Source organism: Gymnogyps californianus, chromosome 1 (genome assembly GCF_018139145.2).
Source record: "Gymnogyps californianus isolate 813 chromosome 1, ASM1813914v2, whole genome shotgun sequence".
NCBI classification, from domain to species: domain Eukaryota; kingdom Metazoa; phylum Chordata; class Aves; order Accipitriformes; family Cathartidae; genus Gymnogyps; species Gymnogyps californianus.
In genome coordinates this window covers 47,791,303-47,814,072 of record NC_059471.1, presented here as the reverse complement: position 1 = coordinate 47,814,072, position 22,770 = coordinate 47,791,303, and the positions used below count along the sequence as shown (strand labels likewise).

The following is a 22,770-nucleotide window of genomic DNA, read 5'->3' as shown; positions in this document are numbered from 1 at the left end:
CCACGTGCAGGTTGGTGTCGGCACCCACAGGCCCACAGCAGCGCCCCATCCCACCTCACGCAGGGCCAGCGTCGGGAAGACACAGGACTTCGCTGCCAACTCCCACGTTTTCAGAGAAATTTTTTACTCCGACCTTTTCTTTAAAAAAAAAAACCACCTTATTTTTATTTTTTGTCAGTTGCAAACATTTATGAGCGTTCACGCCACGGGGGAGGGTGCACTCGCTGTGCCCCCCTTTCTGCTTCTCCTCCAGCGCGCGTTTCCTTATTACAGCACTCTCCCGACTACCCGGGAGGCCGAGGGACCGCTCTCCCCTGGCGGGAGGGCGGCGGGAGGGCGCTCCCACCCGGGCCACGCCGATTGCCGCCACAGGCCACACCGCCCCACCGCTACCTCAGCGCTCCCGCCCCAACCCCGGGCCGGCCCCACCTCCCGGCAGCCCCCGCGCACCGCCCGTTCTCGCGAGACTCCTTATTCTCGCGACGGCGGGGCACCGCCATCTTACCTGCTCGCTCGCTCGCTCCGTCTGGCTCTGCGGCTAAAGGGAGCGGGGGGGGCAGGGCCGGTGCGTTTCGGAGCCGCGCTCGGGCTCCGCCGCTCGTCGGGCCCGCCGGTCGCGCTGCCCTCTGCCCGCCGCTGAGGCGGGGGGGAACTGCGGAGCGGCCGGACCGCGCTCCCCGGCTGAGGAGCGGCGAGAGCGGGGCCCGCAGGGAGCAGCCGCTGCTCGGCTGGTTCCGCCCCCTTCGTGGCGCTGGGCCTCCGGCCCCTGCCAAGCGGCCTCTGCCGAACCGGGAGGCGGCCGCGGCCTCGGCGGGTGGGAGGAGGCGCGGCGGGAGCCGGGGTCCCGGCCGGCGGGGCGGCGCGGACCCCGCCGCCGTTGTTGCTGCTGGTGCTGCCGGGGAGGCGGGGGGCCTGGGCCGCTCTGGATGGTGGTTAAAATGATCATAGAAAACTTCGAGGCGCTGAAATCCTGGCTCAGCAAAACCTTGGAGCCCATGTAAGTAGCCGCGACCCTTCCTCTCTCTCTCGCCCCCTCCAAAATAAACCTTCCCTTGGAAAAGACGGGGATCCTCGGGGAGGGAAACGCTGTGCCGGAGAGGCCCGTGAGGGCATCCGAGGAGATGCCCTCCCAGCGCCCTTCTACTACAGCCGCCTTCTGTGGGGGGCTACGTCGTTCCCCCGCTCTCCCGGCGCCGTCCTCGGCTGGGAGGTAGGACCGTCTTTCTCTGGAGGATGCAGCTTCCCCCCCTAGCGACCGCATTCGTCTTTCCCTTTGTAGCCCAGGGTAAGCGGGAGATAATGTGTCTGCGTGTGCAGCTCACTGTTCCCTGCTCTCAGCCCCGGTAGAGGCCAGGTTAATAGCCACGGCATGCCGCCCTGTCCAGTGACCTTCTCTGAGAGAGCTCTGGTGCCATTGGGATGTTTTCCAGGACCCTGGGATCTTCCCAGTAGCATTTTCCATAGACTCGTCACACGTCATTCTCAGTTGTTTTGAATATTTGACGCTCTCTTGTTTCCCTCCCCCTGAACAAAAATTGCATCAGTAGAGCGCTTGGGAGTAGGAGCCCCAGAGAATAATTTGCCTATTTGTGAATACCTGCTTGGCCTTTACGCATAACATTCATGTGAGTAATTGGGGCTTTTCTGCAGATAGCCCATGTCTTTCTTCTCTGAATGATATTTTAGTGGGACTGAGACGTGAACTTGATTTTAAAGGTTTTGTCTGCTGGAAGTATGGTGACTATAGACGTTTTAGATCAAAGCATGCACTTGACTTGTCATTCTGAAACACTGTTTTAACATGTCTGAATTAAACTGCTGGAGCGTGATTTGAGTCAATAGAACTAGAACTTATAAATTAATTCTGGAATTAACTTTTTTCTGAGATGTTTGGCCACTGTCAGTTCTACTCTGGTGCTATCAAATGGGGGGGGGGGGGGAAGTCTGCTTTATGGCTTCCATAGCCATTAGTTAAGTATATGTATGTATATGTATAGTTTGTACGGCTTATGCTGAAATAACTTGAAAAAGTTATAAAATGCTGTGACATTTTTAGGAGAGTTTCATTTGCGTTTTGGGGGGGTGGGTGTATGGTTTTTTTTTTTCCATAGAGCCTAATCCAAACCACACTGAAATAGATGAGTCTTGAACTTAATTTCAGTGGACTTTGAATTAGGCCTGCAGCAAATTATGCTGAGTGCCCTTATATAAAAGGTTTGACCCTTAAGACTGTGGTAGGATTTTTTTTTTTTTTTTAATTTGGAAAAAAAATGCATCTTCCTGTAAAGGTGTGGTTTTGGGAAGGTGAATTAATCTTCCTCTTGGGTCAATGTAAGGTAATAGTAGAATAACAGAGCACACTGGTAAGGTAATATTAGAATAACAGAGCAGATTGTGTTCTGTGATAATAGATCCAGCTAGTCCTCTGGTGCAGAATGCTCCCTGTTAGTCTCTGGATACTTTCTTGCATGAATATTCTGTTAATGGCAGTCAGCAGTTTGATGTCAGTAGAGTGTGTTGGTCAAGAGGCTGGAAACAAACAGTATTTAACTTTGGAAAATCTTGTCATTTCCAAAATACATGTTGGTAATTTGAAATATTAAATCATACACACTTACCTCTCAGTTGGTCAGCAGCTGGAGATTGATATGTTAGCTTCAAACAGTTTACAAGGAGCATTTTTAAATTCTGTGAAATCTGAAACTGGAAGTCCGCTAGTGGCATTTACACGAGGGCTTCAATTGACTTCAGAATCCCTTTATTAAGTAAGTACATTAGGTCCGTTGGATTTTGCAGAGCTGTATCCAAAATTCATTCATACAGTTTTTCTGCTCTTTCTTGAGTATTATGCATCAGGAGCCGAAGTTTAACTTTCACCAGTGAATAATAAAAGTTTCCTATTCACAATATAAAAAGTATCGAAAGTTTGCCAGATACTATTTAGCTAGAGGTCAGTACCGTTCCTCAGTCTTTCCCCTCAAGCTCTGTTCCTTAGTGATGTGTAGGAGTAACTTCTTATTCTGGTAATAAACTCAGGTTGTTCTGTGTTTCTCTATTTGTTTGAATATTGAACTGTGATATCTGCTAGTGATAGCAGTTAAAGGGTGAAATTGAGATTTTCAGCTTTTGTGATCAGTGCAATTTTCTGCTTTTTAGCACTAAAAGGACCAACATGTTTCTGTTAAATGCGGTGTGTGAGCAGTTCAAATGTGGTTCTCATGCTGGAAAACTGTGTTGTGGGGTAGGTAGTTGTTGACCTGGAGGATGTTGAGTTCTCTGAATTTTTAGCTTTGGGAGGAAACAAGCCAGCACGGACTGTTAAATTAAACCGTCATTCAGTTTTGTGCAGAGTCCTATGTAACTGCATTATTCCAATAAATGTTGGAATTGGTGGAGAAGTATTGTCATTTCCTAGCAGTCAAATACTCTTGGAGCTGCTTCTGATCTCAGCTATCTGAAATGTGTGCCTACAGCCATAGCTTCTGGCTGTATGAAAATTCTAGTGTGCAGTAACTTCTAAAGAAGTTACTTCTAAAGAAGTAAGTGCTCTTGGTGTAGTACTAGTACAATGAGGCCCTAAGTGCTGGTCCTTTGGAGGTGTTACCATAGCCTGAAAATAATTTTTGACTTGTCTTTTCCTTTTAATGAAACAAAAAAATGTGCCAACTGTTTTTATCTTGTGGCTCTTTCAGAAACCTTTAGCTGCAGGATAGGCACCTGAATTTCCTAACTAGACTAAGGAAGACACCACTGTGTTAGATCATTATGGAGGTGTTGTCTCGGTAGTTTTAAGGGGAGAAGTGCATTTAAGAAGATACATAAATAAATTTTATACACACATATATAGGTCTATATTTATGTGCTAGTTATCTAGAGCTAAGTAGTTAGAACATGCTTTATTCTCCTAGTTGCCCGTTTCCAAGTAGCTAGTAGTTTTTAGTCAGGATATATAGCTTGTTCCAAAGGCCATAACACCTGTACTTCTGAAACATAACATTTCAGAACTAGAAGATAGCAATATCTATAAAGATTGTTTCATTTTATAATGAAGTTTTATCTTTAAACTATTTTAAAGCATTAGCAAGAATGCTAACTTTTTAGTGTAATGAAACAAGTGTGTTATAATTGTATGGACTGGACATCATTTGGTTGTTGGATTGCTTTCACATGGTGCCTCTGGGAAACACTGTTCATAGACAAGAATGTGTGACAAGAGGGATGATAGGGGATTTAGGTTTTGGAATTTTTTGTTTGTTTGTGGTGAGTTGTTGGGGGGTTTTGTTTGTTTGTTTTGGACTGCTTTAATGCCTTTGGTAAAGCCTTGGTGATCTTCCATACAAACACTCCTTATCTGAGTTTGGTCTTGTTGCAGTGAGGCAGAAACTGCAAATGCTGCCATGCTGGAGCATTTACACAGTCCAGCTCTGCTTGAGGGGTGGTAGTTCTCTAGTAACTTTCTACAGTTTTCCGAAGAGAGGCTGCTTTTGTGGTTTTGGAAATAACTCTTTGAGCAGCTCAGTTTGGTGTACAGAGAATTACTAAATATGTACACAGAACCACTACAGATACAGCTATGAATTTAGTACCAGTGTAAACAAAGTGGCAAAAGTATTTTTTTGTGCTGTGGCTGCTCTGTATTTGACTAGAACTATCTTGTATGTTCAACTCCAGTCAGCTCTGTAAAGAAGGCATTTGTCAACAGTTGTCTTGGTTGCTTGCAGACAGCAGTATGCTTAGTTTCTAGTGTTATACACTTTTTCTTGTCCGTGGCATGGCTCCTGTAAAGTGTTTGAAAGTAATGTTAAACTTGGAATATAACCTTACATCTGTCACTTCTAATGTCTGTACTAACAAGGTCCTCACTGGGCCATATCTATTGTTACAGGTTTCTTTTCTGCAAGTCCGTTCCAGATCCTGTATAAACCGTGTATATAATCCTTGCTGGAATATCAGGATCTGGCTTGGCAAAGTTCCAAGTAGGAATGTCTTTTTCATTTTTTTTTCCTGAATTTGTTTGAATCTATACCTGTGAAAAAATTAGCTCTTTTGTACTAATGCTGCACTCACCATTTTGCCTTGTAAGACATTGGAATGTTCTCCCCCTTGCCCTAATTCTTTACAGTGGAAAATTTTCTTGTTTTTAATTACTTTTTGTAAAAGAAATTTGATTAAAATCTTCCGCTGGCCCACTGAATTTTACTTACAACTTGATTAAGGCTCCCATATCTAATTTTTTCCACTTTGCTGTATTTACGTTTTTATGAAGGATTGTTCATGTACTAAATCAGACTTGCAAGGAAGATGAAAAAATATGTAAAACAATGTTTATGCAGTATTTAGGCATACCTCATTAAAATGGAAAGGTTTTTTGCATTAGTTAAATCTGTAAGCGATGATGGTGTTGTAACTACTTATGTCAGAGGGAATAAAATCCAAATTGTTTAAAGAATATTTTGAGTATATATATATAATTGGAATATTTTATGGCAAGCAGTCAGTATGCTCTGGTGTTCAGTTATGCCTTCACTGTTCTATTTTTGTTTGTCATGCTTTTCAACCTTTCTTTGTTAAATCTCATCATATTTTTTCACTGTTTGGATCTTTGCTTAATTGTTAATAGGTTACTGGTTAGTTATCTTCACCCAATTACTTAAGAAAGATAGTGAATAAAAAAGGTTTAACAATGGTGTAGGCAATATGCTAATAAGCCAAGATACTGAAAGAATCGAAATAAGTTAAAATGAAAAACTTTGGCATTCCTTTCCACATACATGTGGCACACCATCCTACCAATAACACTCATCAGCCAACCAGGAGGTTTCACTCTCATTTCCCATGAAACGGAAGTTCAAAAGCAATAGATGTTTTTCTTCATTTCACTTACTCTGTTAACACTTTACATTAAGCTATTTATAACGAAGATAAATAAAGCACGAATACATGTCATTGGTATGTCAGTCTCTTAACACTAGTGAAGTTACTCTTCTACATCTGTTATAAAACTTGATAGTTTGTTCACCTGACTCAGGGAGAGCTGCTGTATTTGAGAAATCAAGATTCAGAGTGCTGATACTGGTAAGCTTCTGTGTAAAACTACTATGACAGAATTAAAGTATTGATATTATAAGGTATAGTTGAAAGGAGAAAATAAAGAGGAGAAAATTATTCCTGTTACAGGAAACTTTCTTGTTCTTACACTGAGCATCAGCAGCGAAATGGAGCCTCTTGGCTGCATCGCAAGTCCTAGAGACACTGTGATGATTTTTGCTTTCTGCATTGAATGTGTGTTGGACAACCAGCAAGCTGACAGCTGTTCTGCCTCATGAGAGCTGTCTTGAAACTGGAGGTGGCATTTTAAGCTGCTGGTTACTGGTTGCAGCTGTATGAACATGTCAGATCTGGGTATCATGATAATTTAGAACTATTGTAATGATATCAGTAACTTACGTAACAGCATTGGAGGCTGTTGCATTCCTCAATGTATTTCTGTTACTTTAAGTACTGTTAAAGAGTTAATGAAATTGGTCCTTCTCATCTGCAGTAGGGTCTCAAGATAAAAGTGAGATCTTGCTGAATGAGTCTGTCATTCGTTTTACTTATTGAACACTGGAGCTTTTTATAGATTTTTATTTTTTTTTTAGTAGCAACACAACAGAATGGTACAACTGCCTAAATTACATTAGCTGCTCTGCCCAATATGCAACGTACATTTTTCTGCACCCACTCAGCCCTGCAAATACAAAGCATGACTCTCAGCCTTCGAACATAACCATGTCCACCTTGGTTAACGTCAAGAACTGAGCAGTATTCTACAGAAGTATAAGTATTAATCTTTAGGCAACAAAACTAGACTCTGAAATTTAAGTTATAAATTCTCAGGATCAGAGTATGACAAATAACATGCACCTACATGTTACTTCCTTTACAGAAAGACCATTCACTGCCTGGAGGACTTCAGACATGCTTTTGCGGTTTCAATGTATTGTGGTAGTTTAAATTTGTCAAGGAACTAGTTTCAGGACTTGCAGCACCGTTTTGATATGTACACTCATTTTTAAAAATGAAGAAAAAAACCCTCTTGTAGTTTCTTTTACCATCTTAAAGTAGTGTGTGCACACTAGCTGTGTCCAAAATGAAGTCTAGGTTGAGGGTCTTGGCATTAGCTTGAAATAAAGGTGATTAAATATGTCTGAAACGAACAAGTACTGTTTTCCTTACAAGGAAACTTTATGGAAGTTTCTTTTCTGTCCTCACTCCTCTCCCTCCCCCAAGCACACTTTTTCCCCTAAGCGAGTAACCATGTTGATTTTGTGAAAACTGTCAGATTACAGTTTGACAGCTTCAGTATGGGATTTTCCCCCCCCCCGATCGTAAAAAGGTTACATACCATATAGTTAAACACTACTTATGTGTATCTCCCTTTGGGAATTTGCATACATTTTCCAAACGTTTTCACCAGAGGGTAGACTTTGGGATACTAGATTTTTTTTTTCATAGAAAAGATATGTAGAAAAGTGTGAATTAAGTTACATTGCCAAAAAGCTTAAAAAATCAAATTCATTTTCTATGTAATGGTTGAGGTGTTGTCTAATAACTGTAAAATTTAAGCAGCAGTTTGTTTTGCCATGCTAGTGAGATATTTAGCAAAATAAAGGATTATCCTCTTGTTAAACTGATTTCTGTAGTGTTTACTACAGCACCATAGTACCAGGTCTGCACCAAATACTGTAGATACTACTTTTAAAAAAATGACCAGAAACTCTTTTAAGGCTCCAGTTCAAAGTGGCTACTTTGCTTATTAAGAACTGACTGAAATGATGAATTATAGCATGAGGAACTTCATAGCACTAGAGATGTGTGTTTTTTCTGAGAGGAAAGTATCTGGGTTTAGATATTTCAGACCTTTCCTCAAACTAATTAGTTAACACTTTAAAAGGCTTCAGCTTGATATATATGTAGGAAACCTAGAATATGTATCTTTACTCATTCTGTGCTTTGTCGTGTTGGAAAACGTTATTTGAGGAAGTCAGACTGGAGTAGGACAGGCAACATTAATAAGCTATTTAAATATGTGCATTTTTCAGGTATATTATCAACTTCACAACTATCATTCTTGAGTCTGCTTGCCATTTTTTAATTCCTTGCATTTCTTCCTCCTTCTCTTGGTTTAAGAATTCTTCAGGTGTTTGGGTTTTTTTGCTGTCGGTGTAAGTGTTCGAACCGGAGTCCTAGTGGCCTTATATTCAATATTTGCTTGGTGGAGAGTTCAGGCCCCTGTTGGGAAGACATGCCCGAAGTTCTCAGTTGATAGTGAAATATTTAGTCCAGCAGAGACTTTCATATCTGCCTTCCTTTTTGATACCTTTTACATTAATACTCAAACGAACAGCATGTTTTGTCTTGCATTTGAATATGTATTTTTGTACTGATGCTTAAACACATTCTTAGGCACTAACCTGGCAAAATATGTCCTCAGCATACTGTATTCAAAGTTTATGTTTATTCTCTCTTAAGGCTTGAGAGATATTTGCTGTATGCTTCTATTCAATATCTTTTAAAATGGTTGTTCTGCAATATTTACGTACAAAGGTATTTTGCTGGTTTAGCTTCTCTGCCTTTTTTAATTACTTTTAGCTATTTTGGCAAAGTCTTTCTAAGTCAGTATAAGCTCTGTTGTTAATAAGGGGGTTTGTATGTACAGCTACAGCAGTAACATTTTTTTGCAAACTAATATGTATTCCACATCCACTGCATTTGTAAGTTAAGGCTGATGCCTGTAATTGCATGGTGATTATAAAAATCAAAGTGGGTTGTCAGAACATATTTAGTATTTTATATTTTAAAATATGTAAATCTGAGCATTGGAAATGGATAGATTGAATTGCAAAGTATTCAAATAAAAAAAACCAAAACACCTATACAGAGAAGTGAGTCCTCTTCAGCCAAATTACTTTCCCCTTCTCAAACATTCATTATTTTAAAATATATATACATCTATTTAAGGCTTAAATTTACTCTAACAACTTCAGCTTTCCTCTTCTGCTTTATTTTCTTTATTTGGAATGATAATTTCAAATAATGACTGCAAAGCCGGATGAGATCAGAAACAAAGGATTTTGAACTTTTCTGTGAGGTTTGTTGCAGTTGTGAACTCTTGCTCCTACAATTGAACAAAATATTTGATTGGGTGTTACGTTCCTTTTTGAAGCTTTTCTCTGGTGGTTAGCAGTTGGAGGTATCCAGATCATTCTCTGAAGAACATGTAGAGCTCTAGCAAGAGAATTCTTCCATCTGTGCCTGTATATTAAATACTGTTTATTAAAGCAGGATTACAAGAGCAATCTCCCTTGTTTAATATAGAGCAGTAGACACTGCATATTCTCTGACTGATAGAGTACAGACTCTGCAAAAAAAAAAAACCATTACTAGAGGTAAAAACATTTAGCGTTACTAGTTAGGATCATATGTTCAGAAAGTGGGTGTAACAAAACATGCTGCAGTGTTTAATTGTAGCATGCACTGGGATGTACTTGCCGCAGTGGAAATGAGTTCAGATTACTTGTGCCAACTGTTTTTTGTTTGTTTTGTTAAAGAAAACATGACAGAGAAAACAGGAGGAGAAATTTATGTGATTAGTGATGCTTACTACTGCTTGCAGCACATGCCTACAAAAAGTTGAGGGGATGAGGTATGGGATTCAAAGTTGAGAAATGTTGTTTTACATGTTTCAGTATATGTGAATGTTTTTTCTGGTAGCCAAATATTAGCATAAGAATAAAGTTACGTCTAAACTTCTGTCACACCTTTAATGCACAGATTCCATTTATGCTCAGGTCCGTGATGTACCACACCATATTCAAGTTAAGCTAAGGATTCAAACCTGTATCTAACAATTGAAAATGTGTATCATTCAGTGAACACTAGAATTGAAATATAAATCTGTTTTTAATTTTGAACGCAACTTAGACTGTTTGAAATGTGTAGGTGGTATTCTGATTTTTCTCATTTTTCTGAATTGTCAATTAAGGACCTTTCTATTAATCTTATAATCTGCAAGAATATAGCATGATATATACTGTATGGTAAGTCCTTGTGCTATACAGTATGTTTTGCTGCCATCAGCATGGGTGCCTCTCCTGTTTTCTTTAAAGTGACATCACTTAATAAAACAATGTCAAGTATAAGAGCATAAAATACAAGACAGAGAGGTTTAGAAAAACTGATAAAGCTAGCTCAAAATGGGTGAAAAATCCATGTATGCACAACAAAGATACAGCAAGCATATTGCATGTTATTCACACACAAAGGCTGGTATTCTGTAAGAAAATACTGTCAAACTAGAGAACATAAGAACTTGTTTATCAGAAAAACTCAAGGCCTCTGTAATCCAAACCAGTAGATTTTGACTAAACCAAAGGATGGACAATTTATACACAACATTTCAGAATTCAGTTTGAATGAAAAAGTAGAAAGGAATTCCTTCAAAAAAGCAGCTCTTACCAAACAAAACCATTAATGATAATATCCAGAACTCTAATAGCTATAAAGAACAGAAATTTTCAGGCAGACCTCCTGTATTCATAATTCTGTAAAGTTTAAATTTCCTTTTTACTTCATGAGACCAGTTACTCCTCTCTTCCACCACTTCAGGTTGCTAGTAATTTAATTTTAGCATCATCTTAAAAAAAAAAAAAAAAGGCATTTTATAAGAGTCTGAAAAGCAGTAAAAGATCAGACTATAACCTTGTTAAATCTATCTAAAATACTAGCTAGAGAAACAAGCATGATCTTCACAATAGTGTGGAGAAAACAGATCTGTTGTTTGTGGGTTTTTTCAAGCTTTGAACAACAGATATAAGAGGAGACTTCTGTTTCAAGTCAGTACATAAAAAAGGAAGTCAGCCTTCAGCTGAGTAAAGATAATTTGCAGTTTAATTTTAAAAAGTGAGAAGAAATCACATAAAATCATACTGCCAATTTACAAAAACATTTTCTCCATCTCACTCTACCACAAAATGCATTGTATTCATTATTGCTTAATTAGCATCAATTTGAAGTAATTCGTCTGTTAGTATTTCTCAAAAAATAGTATTTGTTGAATAGCCAAAATAAATACAGAGTTTTAACTTGAAAGCGTGTAAGTTCTTCCTGTTGTGCACGGGGGAATTTCTACACTTACATTTTGAATAATAATAATAGAGTTCAGTACCATTGTTTTGCATTGTTCATGTGTGGTTGTATTGCATACAGAGTGATAAATGCTAAGACAGTGCCACAGGAGAAAGTGATTCTGTGTTTTGGAAATTAAAAATACATTTATGTACATTTTTATTGAGGATATTTTATTGAGAGTATCTTGGAGTTGGGTGGATGGATTCAAATTCTGAGGTCGTTCTGGGGTGGACAGTATTGCTAAGATTTCCAAAATCATCATGGCGGTGAGGGGTGAAAGCACTCATTGTTCATTATTTTTAAACAGGTTTTGTCTGTTTGGGTTTTGTTTGTTTGTTTTAATTTTTTTGTTACGCCTGTTGGAGTCTAGGTGGCTTTCCAGACAAGATTTTCCATTTTCTACCCTGCTCGTGAGAGAGGAATTACTTTAAACTGAACATGAGGTTGTTGTATAATCACTACTGTAGGAGCTGGAGAATTGAAGTACATTGCAGTAGCTAACAGCAGTGGGTTTTTACCTTCTAGACTGACTCTTGGTTTTTTCTTTTCTCTCTTCCCCCCCCCCCCCAATTTTGAGTGCACATGTGTTGTCATTTAAATCAGTTGTAGCAGATTTTGAACAGTGACAGCTGACTGCTCATATTACCAGATGAGAACCAAATTTGTGGAAATTGAAGTAAAAAAATTCAGCTTGTAATATTTTATCTGATTTTTGTGGAGAATAGAAAGGAGAAGAAAAGAATTGAGGATTATCATGTGAAAATTGTCCCCTCCCCCAAAAATTGTTTTCCTGTTATGACTATAGATAGATAATATGAAAATAGCACACTAATTTCCTGAGGCATGATTCAGCTTGAAACTGGGAGAGGACTGAAAATCCTGTAGTGACATTGAAGTTGCATTAAAGAACAGTAAAAAAAAAAAAAAATTTGCAAATTCAAGCATTGAGCAGTTATGAAATGCTGACCTTAGGGCCTCCTGGGGGCTGTACTGGATGAGAACCCTCATTGCAGCCTATGATGAACACTCTGTTCAACACTGGGCTTTCAGATAATCTGCTTGGATGATGTGCTCAGGTGCTAGCAGCATAAAAGAGACTGTGCAGTCCTACCGCTCTCGCTGTAGGAGGTTATGTGCCTGCTTCCAGGATGACTTGGTGCTTGGACAACATTTTCTTCTGGAGAAAGAATTGTTAAATCTGAACGGGGGCAAACCAGATGTGATAGTTGAAGGAAAACACTTCTGAAGAATTTTCAATCGGTGTGCAGTCTGTTTTTCGACTGTCGTGGTTTAACCCCAGCCGGCAGCTAAGCACCACGCAGCCGCTTGCTCACTGCCCCCCCACCCCTGGGATGGGGGAGAGAATCAGGAAAAAAAACTCGTGAGTTGAGATAAAGACAGTTTAATAGGACAGAAAGGAATGAAAAACAATGATAATGATAATAATAATAATATGACAATAGCAATACTAAAAGAATTAAACTATACAAAGTAAGTGGTGCACAATGCAATTGCTCACCACTCGTTGACCGATGCCCAGTTAGTTCCCGAGCCGCGATCCCCCCTCCCAGTTAACTCCCCCCAGTTTATATACTGGGCATGATGTCATATGGTATGGAATAGCTCTTTGGCCAATTTGGGTCAGCTGTCCTGATGGTGTCCCCTCCCAGCTTCTTGTGCCCCTCCAGCCTTCTTGCTGCCTGGGCACGAGAAGCTGAAAAATCCTTGACTTAGTATAAACACTACTTAGCAACAACTAAAAACATCGGTGTGTTATCAACATTCTTTTCCTACTAAATCCAAAACACAGCACTATACCAGCTACTAGGAAGAAAATTAACTCTGTCCTAGCCGAAACCAGGACATCGATTAACAGTATATATTTGCATTTTGTCAGTTTAGTTCTGGAATGTAGACTGATTGTGAACTCCCATCTCCTGTATCTATAAATAATGCAGACTAATACAGAATACTGTGGTACGTCCCCTAGCAGCTCAAGTTGCTTTTACAGCATGAAATTCTGCTATTGCCTGCTTTCTAGAGGATGCTGAGTTATGTTTTGAAGCTCTGACCTTTAACTTCAGAGCACTCTGTGCTGGGCCCAGGCTATCCAGAAGATCTCCTGAGGATGGATGCAGACAGATCTGCTTCCTTTGCTTAGTGGATATGTTTGCACAGAGGTTGTTGCTTGCTATGCAGGAGATAGTTTCTTTGGGGGGAGGAATTAGGTAGCGTGATATGGTGAAGGATTTGGTTTCTTCTGCCCAGTGTCTAAAATACATGTCATTTAAATGATCAGATTTATAATTTAAGCTTCAGCATTGAAATTTCATTTGTCTTAATGTGGAAGAGATTGGGAACCGCTGTTTTATTCATTCATTGTTACTAGTGGACTTCTATGCTAGAACAGTATTTGTGTGATACTCATATTCAGTGCAACTCCCTGGCCACAGTTTAATTTTACTTATTTCTCAGTTATTTTTGCTAGAGAGAATGTACAGTTAGGATGCATCAGTGCAATTTTTTTCCCTCTTGTAGTTCTTTAAAACACTAGTATTAACTTTGATCACCACCCAAACAAGCTAGCTGTCTGTATCACATGACCAGTGTGCATGTGTTAAATCCTGCCTGGTTTTGTGGGGTCTGAGGTCTTCCTTTGATTTATGCTAAATAATGGGCTTAAATGATTTAAGAAAATGCTGCTGTTCTGCCTGATAAACCAGTGTTTCACCGTTTCATTAGTTACTGGCTTTGAATTATGAAGCGTGAAATGGTTTTCTGCAGTATTCTCACTTGCTTTGACAGGTTTTACTCTATAACACCACTACAAAATTCATTGTAGATTACTATTTGTGAAACATTATAATAAAATTATATCAGTTATATTAAATAATGTTCTACTTAATGTGGATATACAGCTTACTCTGTTCTACGTTCTTTATTGATGGGCAGGAGACCATCAGCTTCTACACTGAAGGGCTCCATACTTAATTTTAGATTGAATTTAGATGTCTAAAATGGATAATCATCCCCTAAATTTCCCTTCATTGTCTGTGTACCTCTTACGGAGATTTCTGTGATAATATTATATGAACACTTTTTCCTTAGGCTTTCAAAATTAAGATTTTTCAGTTAATCTGCTTTTTATGGTGTTCATATGTAGGTAGTAATAAGATTCTTTAAAAATATATTTAAGAGAAAGAGTCTCTCTGAGAGCCTAGATTTTTTTTATAGCATAGATCACTTCTGCTGTATCACTGTATTCATTTGTAATTAGGTAGACTGACTTTTCCTTGTTAACAGTCACTCAGTATTACACTCAGAATTACTGATTTCATCATTGGGAAATTATGGAAGTATTTGTTGTGTTTGTAATTGTTTTTAAAACTATTAGGCAGTTGAGGCTGTTTAATTCTAAATAGTTCATTCTAGTTTGCTATGAGGTGCTCCATGCAATACTGTTTGGAAATATTCTAGACAATTGCTTCTCTGGAAAAGAAAGGTGATACTTAGCAATCTTACATATCTGGACTATGTCTTAAAAAATACCCCTGAGTGTTTTTCAATTACTTTGGTAGGAAACGTTTTGGTCCTCTCTATGTGTTGGTCATACCAGTTTCAGACATTAACGTCTGTAATTTAATTGCTGCTTTTTTTTTTTTTTTTTATTACTCTATTTGCAGATGTGATGCAGATCCATCTGCCCTAGCTAAATATGTTCTGGCTTTGGTAAAGAAGGATAAAAGTGAAAAGGAACTGAAGGCATTGTGTGTTGATCAGCTGGATGTATTTCTTCAGAAAGGTATGGTCTTTGTCATAACAATTAAGCTTGAGTGAAAAGTCTGTCTTGTTTAATTCATTCAAACAATCTTTTACCATAGAATTGTGCATTTATCTCTTTATTAGCTTTGTTACTTTGAAGTATGTAATTCAATTTTCATGAAGCAATTTGTTTTAAAAAATAGGTGTATAGCACAGTAGGCATATATTAAGTATATGTTTTGTGTCTATTGGTGTTCCAGGAAGAAAATTACGAATGTTAAGAGTTATTGCCAGAATTAGAAGTATTGGAGCTCTGTATATATTCCAGAAATATTCTTCCAGATGTTTTATTAAGAGGCATTAAATAATTCAAAGATTGAAAACCTTTGTGAAACATTGTCATTATCGACATGTTTCTTGACTCTGTCAATGTCCTTTTTAAATATAAAATTAGCAGCAGAGTATTTTAAAAAAATACTCTTCATTGTTTTAACTTTTTAGTGAATGCTGATTTTTGTGGTGTTTTTTTAATTTATTTTTAAAGCAAATGATAACTGAAGTTTTGAATAATGGATATTTGTATACTCTTTACTTTTAGAAACTCAGATATTTGTGGAAAAACTGTTCGATGCTGTGAATACAAAAAGCTACCTACCTCCACCAGAACAGCCATCATCAGGAAGCCTGAAAGTAGAATTTTTTCAGCACCAAGAAAAAGAGACAAAAAAAGAAGAGGTAGGCATTGATTTTATTTTAAATGTATGTCTTTTTTCCTCATTCCTGTGGTTCGCTTATGTGGTTCAACTTCATCGTGTTTATTTGTTTATTAATAATAGTCCCAAAACTTACACTACAGCATTAAAATATGTTAGAAGATTTGTGCCTAGTGAGTACTGCTGCACAATTTTTCTAAACATAAGTGGGTGCTTCAAAGGTAAACCAAAGTGGTTCTGACTAGGCAAATGTAAATAAAGTTACTGAGTAGCGTAGGAGTTGCAGTACAACCTACATTAGTTCTTTGCTCAGGGTTGCTGTTGTAGTTATGCTGCCCTTTAATTCAGTATAAATCCAGGCTGCCATTCCAAATGGCAGTCCTCATTCCTGCAGCTGCTTGATCTAGATAATATCCTTATTCCGACACAAGTGTTTATGTTGTTCTTTGAGCCAGAAGAGTAGATTTGTCCTTTTCAACAGCAGCCTAGGTTTGGCTGCATGAAAGTGTTGAACCGTGATCTGAACCAGCTAACCTGCTGATGAAGAAAAGACCCTGCTGTGTCAATTGTTGAATATTCATGTCTTCCCAGATCTGTCACTGCACCTTAGTATGGATTTTTGTCCACCTGTGGCAAAAGCAAATGTATTTTCAGTGCAGCACAATAAGGATTGCATGTTCTGCTTTATTGTCTTCCAATCCGTGCTTTGAATATTCCTAGAAATAGACATCTAATACATTACGAAGATTCTCTAATTGCATTAGATGCAAAAATGTTGTTTCAGTTCAGTGTTACTGCTGATTTTGCTCAGCATTTTGAGTTTTTTGGTTTTATTTGATTGTGCAGAAGTCTCCATTATAGTGTACTCAAGTTTTGATCTAATGTGTGTACTTTAAATTCAGATAGTTAAAGAGGAAGAGCGAGAGAAAAAGTTTTCTAGAAGATTAAATCACAGCCCGCCTCAGTCAAGTTCTCGCTACAGAGATACGAGGTAATAAATTTTGCTTAACCTCTTGTATTATATCAGTGATCAGATGGATTTGGATTTTTATGGTGTTATTAAATTAAATATTTTCTTTCTGTATGGCGACCTAATAAGCATACAATTAAGACTTTTATTGCTTTTATGCGTATGTAGTTAAATGACGAGTATAAGTGACAGTGTAAACTGTCTCTGAGTTGTGCACAACTATCACATTTGAGTTTTATGATTCATTTTTATGTTAGATTTGTGGTTTATATTACAACACTTACTCTGCTCAGTATTGAGACTGAATTGTGATAATTTTAATTTAGAAGCTTTCCCTTCAGTAACTGTTACCTGTTGGTGTTTCCAACTTGGGGAAGGTGCAGTACTAGGCAGAAACAGAATTTTCCATATGTTTTAAAATCTTATGGATGGTAAAAGTAAAATGCATAAACCAAATAAAAGAATTTTAAAAGTCTTCTGAGAAGAAAGGAAGGGCCGTAGTTAGATTCCATTTGTAGCTTTTCCCTAATTTTCCATTGCCATTTCTTGAGGTTTTTAATGGTAGTTAAGGTTTTAAATTATGGCTTCATAATTCTTGTAATTAACTTACAAAATTACATGTTTAGAAGCCGTGATGAAAGGAAAAAAGATGAACGTTCTCGGAAGAGAGATTATGACCGAAATCCTCCCAGAAGAGATTCCTATAGGGATCGATATAACAGAAGGAGAGGGAGGAGTCGGAGCTACAGCAGAAGTCGAAGTAGAAGTTGGAGCAAAGAGAGACTGCGGGACCGAGATCGAGACCGGAGCAGAAGCCGGAGCAGAACACGAAGCAGAGGTACCAACAGTTGGTCTCTAAAATACGGTGAATGTTGCCTACAAAATTTAGACACTAAACTTAAACACTGTGTTCAAGATGTACCAAAATTTCCTCTATTATTCTTGTTTCTTTGTTCAAATTTAGCTTGGTTTTCTGTGGAAATAAGGCTTATGTGATTATGTTTTCAGTGCTTGTTTTCCCCTCTTTCCCTCTGTTCTTATCTAATACCTTTGACTGTGTTGGCCACTTTTAAGCAATGTTGTGAGAGAGGCAGAAAGATCTGAATTAATTGCATTTCATTAAGTTTTAGGAAACTGAGAATCTGGTTTGGGAAGATACAGAAATTAATACCCATCTATGGAGGTAGAACTGGCAGAAATTACCTGTTTGGCAGCAAATGACTTGTCAAGCAGAACAGTACAGCTCTGTTATTTTTGTCGTCTCCCCTCCTTGGTGTCATAGGGAGGGGCTGAAATTATTACAGTAAATATTTGCATTTGCACACATATCTGTAGGACTTAAGGCTTCAGTACAGTAGTTTTTCGAATTAAACTTCTTTAAAAACAAAGCTGTTTATTCAGCTGAAAAGAATGCTTTTTCCCCCAATAGTTGTTACTGAAAAATTGGAAGAGAGCATTGAGAGTCATTTTATATCTTTATTCTGTCTAGACAATGTAGAGGTAAAAATAATCTGGTTTAAGTCCTCTGTGTGTTATGGGCCTTGGTAACTCAGCGTTAAAAGTAAGAATGCAGAGTTCCTGAAAATATGTGAGCAGATATTTTCCAAACAACTTAGGAACGAGCAAGTTAAATAGCACGCAGCAGTTTCACTAAAAGATTACAATGTGATTAAATCTTAATTTAAGGATTATTTTACATAAACTGCAACAGTAATATCTTATAGACAATATCTTATAGTGAAAGCTTTGTTTCTTTTTCTAAGCACATTAAGAAAAGCCTGTTTTACCCACACTTACCTGCCATCTTTAAGACATGTTTATTAATGTTCCTTTAATGTGGGGTTATTTGAGTCTACCAACTTCATGACGCAACTCTTCTGTCTTAATCTGGATACTTACTGTTTATTTGATGGTAATATTAGAAAATTAAGAGAATAGTTTGTATGTATTCAGAATAAAAGGTCATGTTGCTGCTGTGTCTGTCCGGGAGTGTTCCACACCTGTCAGGCACTATTATTTCTCCCGTAATGACAAAGCTTTGCATGCAATAAATATATGCATTTGAGTGCAGACAAAATGAAGATAAACAACATGAAGATACAACAATAACAGTGTCTTGAAACATTAAAGACGTGTAACTTTTATAGAGTTTTCAAGTGGTGTGGTTACCTTTTTCTTGCCCATTGCTTCCCTTTATTCAGAATAATTTTCCATCTGAAGTTCTTAGAATATGTGCATCACTACAGAAGATGTACTCTGCTTGAAGCTAAATAGGGTTTCTGCTTTACTGTTGGTATAGCTGTTATTAAAATACCCCAGTGGCTGACTGTGTACTTTTAAGATTATTGTTTTTCTGATTAAACCTTTGGAATGTAGAATCATGGAATAGTTGAGGTTGGAAGAGACCTCTGAAGGTCATGTAGTACCACACCCCTTCTCAAAGCAGATAAAGTGGAGGAGGTTACTCAGGACCCTGTCCAGTTGGGTTATAAATAACTCCGAGGGTGGAGACTCTACAGGCACTCTGGGCAACCTGTAGAACATTTCAATTATCATTTTTATATTTTGAGTTGAATTGATGTGGAGTAAAGATAGTTACACAGGTTAGTGGCTGCTTCTGGTGAAAATGTGGAGGAGGAATCATCCAGTATAACTTTTTTTTTTTTTTAAACAGAAAGGGATTTGGGAAAGCCAAAATATGATATGGATAGAACAGATCCATTAGAGAACAATTATACTCCAGTTTCTTCTGTGACAAATATTTCGTCCGGCCACTACCCTGTCCCTACACTGAGCAGCACTATTACTGTTATTGCTCCTGCTCATCATGGAAATAACACTACTGAAAGCTGGTCAGAGTTCCATGAAGAGCAGCTGGACCACAACTCCTATGGAAGACCTCCACTGCCAAAGAAACGCTGTAGAGATTATGATGGTAAGTCTGTATTTTTTTTAATTGCTTCCTGCACCTATGATTGGCCCCTTTCTGAAAAGACTGAGGTAATTTTCCTTTCTTTTCCTGATCTCCTCTAATACTGTGTTTTTTCTATTACACAATTCTTGAATGCAAATTTTATTTCACTTTTTATTAACTTAGTTTTTAGACAACTTTCTTAGTGTTTGTATAATTTTTTTAGTTACTGGAATTATTTTATATAGATGAAAAATAGTATATATATATAAAAAAATTATGAAAAAATCCAGTTTTACCCAGGTTTTCTGTCTTATGTCATGTTCAAGCCAAGTACTGTATTTGGTAGTTTTGACCATGATTAACACCTTACTGACCTCATCATTTTTTATTCCGTCCTATCTAAGAGATAATTCTTAACTAGAAAGGTATGGAGCTGCAACTTCCCAGGCTCATGTTAACCTATTTTTTATGTGTAGGTGTTTCTTAAAATTGGGTGGGTTTTTGTGCTTATCTGTGTCTTAAGCTATCATTTTGCATGTCGTGTGCCAAAATCCGTACAAGAGGCTGCTGCAGTTGGCAGTGTCCTAGCTAGATTCAGCCAGTCAACCTGTTAGCTCAGAAGAGTATAAATTTCCGCCTAAAGTTTTTTCTGAGGGTTTTTTTTTGTTGTGTACCACAATGACGAGTTTAAGATCTAGGCCAGTTTACATTCAGAACTCTGATTAGAATAGAATTTTTTTTTTTTTAAGTAAAGAAAACGGGAGGCTGAGCTCTCACGTGTTGGCAGAGTTGTACTTGTGAAGAATAGTTTTGCCAGTATACGTCATAGCAATACTGTGGAGCAAGTTGAGTTGTGAAAGTGTAGTTTTGTTTTGAAGTTTTCTTCTAATGCAGGCTGAGCTGCAGAACATTGTGTCATGGTCTCCCAGCTCTACAGACTTTTTAGAAAGGAACAAAATGTGCAGGCTAGTATAATTCTGAAATAACATCTCCAGACATGACACTGGGACTTCGTACCTTTAACAGTCTGTCTTCTATAGCAGCTTATTATTTCCAATTTCTGAGTATGAAGCAAATGGTAAGGTGTTGGAAAACTGTGATATAGTTGTCCTCAAATTTTTACTGTCGTTTTTTTCCCTACGTTTCTGACTGTTACTAAAATCTCTCAGTAGATGTTTCTTCCACTTGCTTTTCTCATGGCTGTTTGTCTTCTAAATTTATAACCTCATCTCTTGCTTCAGTGGCTAGCTAGTTCCAACATACTGCTCTTCCAGTCTGTACTTTCACATTTTCTACTTGACCCTCTGCAGAACTTCTATTTTTCCTTAACATTTCAATCTATACGTTCTGTAACTCTTCCTGAAGATGAGGTAATACAGACTGCTTTTCAGCATCATGTTTTGAGGAAGTGGACACTCAGCTTTCTTCCTGTTTTACCAGAAGATGTTTTGACCTTTTCCCCCATATTGCGTTGAATTTTATTGGCTTTGTGAGGGGGCTGTTACTAAACAGATAATCATAGAATGGTTTGGGTTGGAAGGGACCTTTAAAGGTCATCTAGTCCAAGCCCCCTGCAATGAGCAGGGACATCTTCAACTAGATCAGGTGGCTCAGAGCCCCGTCCAACCTGACCTTGAATGTTTCCAGGGATGGGGCATCTACCACCTCTGTGGGCAACCTGTTCCAGTGTCTCACCACCCTCATTGTAAAAAATTTCTTCCTTATATCTAGTCTAAATCTACCCTCCTTTAAATTGAAGCCATTACCCCTTGTCCTGTTGCTAGAGGCCCTGCTAAAAAGTCTGTCCCCATCTTTCTTATAAGCCCCCTTTAGGTATTGAAAGGCTGCGATAAGGTCTCCCCAGAGCCTGCTCTTCTCCAGACTGAACTACCCCAACTCTCTCAGCCTTTCCTCATAGGAGAGGTGTTCCAGCCCTCTGATCATGTTTGTGGCCCTCCTCTGGACCCGCTCCAATGTTTTGCTTGCATGTAAAAGAAAAGAAGTGAATGTATATTTATTTTTATTTATATGTGTGTATTTCATATTTACATATGTATGTATATATACACATATACAATACATATATATAAATAACAAAAGTTTTTGCTCTTACATAATCACATTAAACTATGGCAAAATATTCTAATTCTTCCTGAAATAATTGCAAAAGGGGAAAAAAGAATTTGAGTGAATTTTCTCATGTTGGAATTTTATATTATTAACTTCTAACTTTAGTAGGAATTTCTCAATCCCAGTACCTGCACTTTTTACTTTGAAAGCAAAGAATGAAGTGTTTCTCAGTTTGTTATAATTCAGTGCAGAATTAAATCTTCAAGAAAAATCTAACTACTGTATTTATTCTGCTAGAATGTCGCTGCAATCTGCCTGTGTGCTGACTGTTAAACGGTCAATTTCATTTTCTAATATAAATTTCTGCTGGTATGTGAAGCTCTTAATTTACTAACTGCTGCATTATACATAGAATGTCTCATATCTACTCTGAATCAAACTACAGCTGTTGAACACTAACAATTCTTTTTGGTTTTGATGTTTCAGAAAAGGGTTTCTGTATGAGAGGAGACATGTGCCCTTTTGATCATGGAAGTGATCCAGTAGTGGTAGAAGATGTGAATCTTCCTGGCATTCTGCCTTTTCCAGCACAACCCCCTGTTGTCGAAGGACCACCTCCTCCTGGACTTCCTCCCCCTCCACCAATTCTGAGTCCTCCTCCTGTTAATCTTAGACCTCCAGTACCACCACCAGGCCCCTTACCACCTAGCCTTCCACCTGTAACAGGTAATTAAAAAAGATTAAACCCCATTTTTAGTAGAAAAGCCTGGATGTTACTTGGGTTGTATGCAGTGCAAAAAGCTGTTTTAAGAATGCCAACTACATTTTAGAAAGTTGTACTATGCTGTACTATGGCATAACTTACCCCAAAATGATTTTTTTTTTGTGGTAATTTTTGCGAAGTTGATTATTTTAAGATTTGCGTTTTAAATGTGAATCTTGAATATGGAATAATATTTTAATTGTGTTTAAGCAAAAGCATGGCATGGCAAAACTCAATTCCTTGAGTTACATAGGAGAAGTTGTCTGAAACTGACTACTGTTAGAGAAGAAGGTAAATCCTGGAAACAACAGATATTTGGCATTTCATTTGTAATAATAAAATTAAAGAGAATTCATGATCACGTCAAATTTACACCTGAAAATGTCGTTTGTGATGAGTTTTGAAA

The 22,770-nt window shown here is 38.1% G+C and overlaps 1 protein-coding gene across 8 annotated transcripts in view; it reads left to right on the top strand.

The window, feature by feature from the left end:
• The first annotated feature begins 665 nt into the window (after positions 1-665).
• Positions 666-22,770, top strand: part of RBM26 (RNA binding motif protein 26) — a 64,098-nt gene continuing 41,993 nt past the window's right edge. For 4 of the 8 annotated variants that reach the window (XR_007768212.1, XM_050915266.1, XM_050915269.1 and 1 more), the window contains exons 1-7: positions 666-997; positions 14,856-14,974; positions 15,533-15,669; positions 16,550-16,638; positions 17,244-17,482; positions 19,292-19,552; positions 22,088-22,327. Coding sequence is in view for 7 of the 8 variants with exons in the window: in XM_050915266.1 (XP_050771223.1) it covers positions 927-997; positions 14,856-14,974; positions 15,533-15,669; positions 16,550-16,638; positions 17,244-17,482; positions 19,292-19,552; positions 22,088-22,327 (1,156 nt within the window). In the remaining variant the exon portion in view is untranslated. The remainder of the gene's footprint in view (positions 998-14,855; positions 14,975-15,532; positions 15,670-16,549; positions 16,639-17,243; positions 17,483-19,291; positions 19,553-22,087; positions 22,328-22,770) is intronic. The other 4 variants (XM_050915270.1, XM_050915267.1, XM_050915265.1 and 1 more) reach the window with 2 other exon arrangements.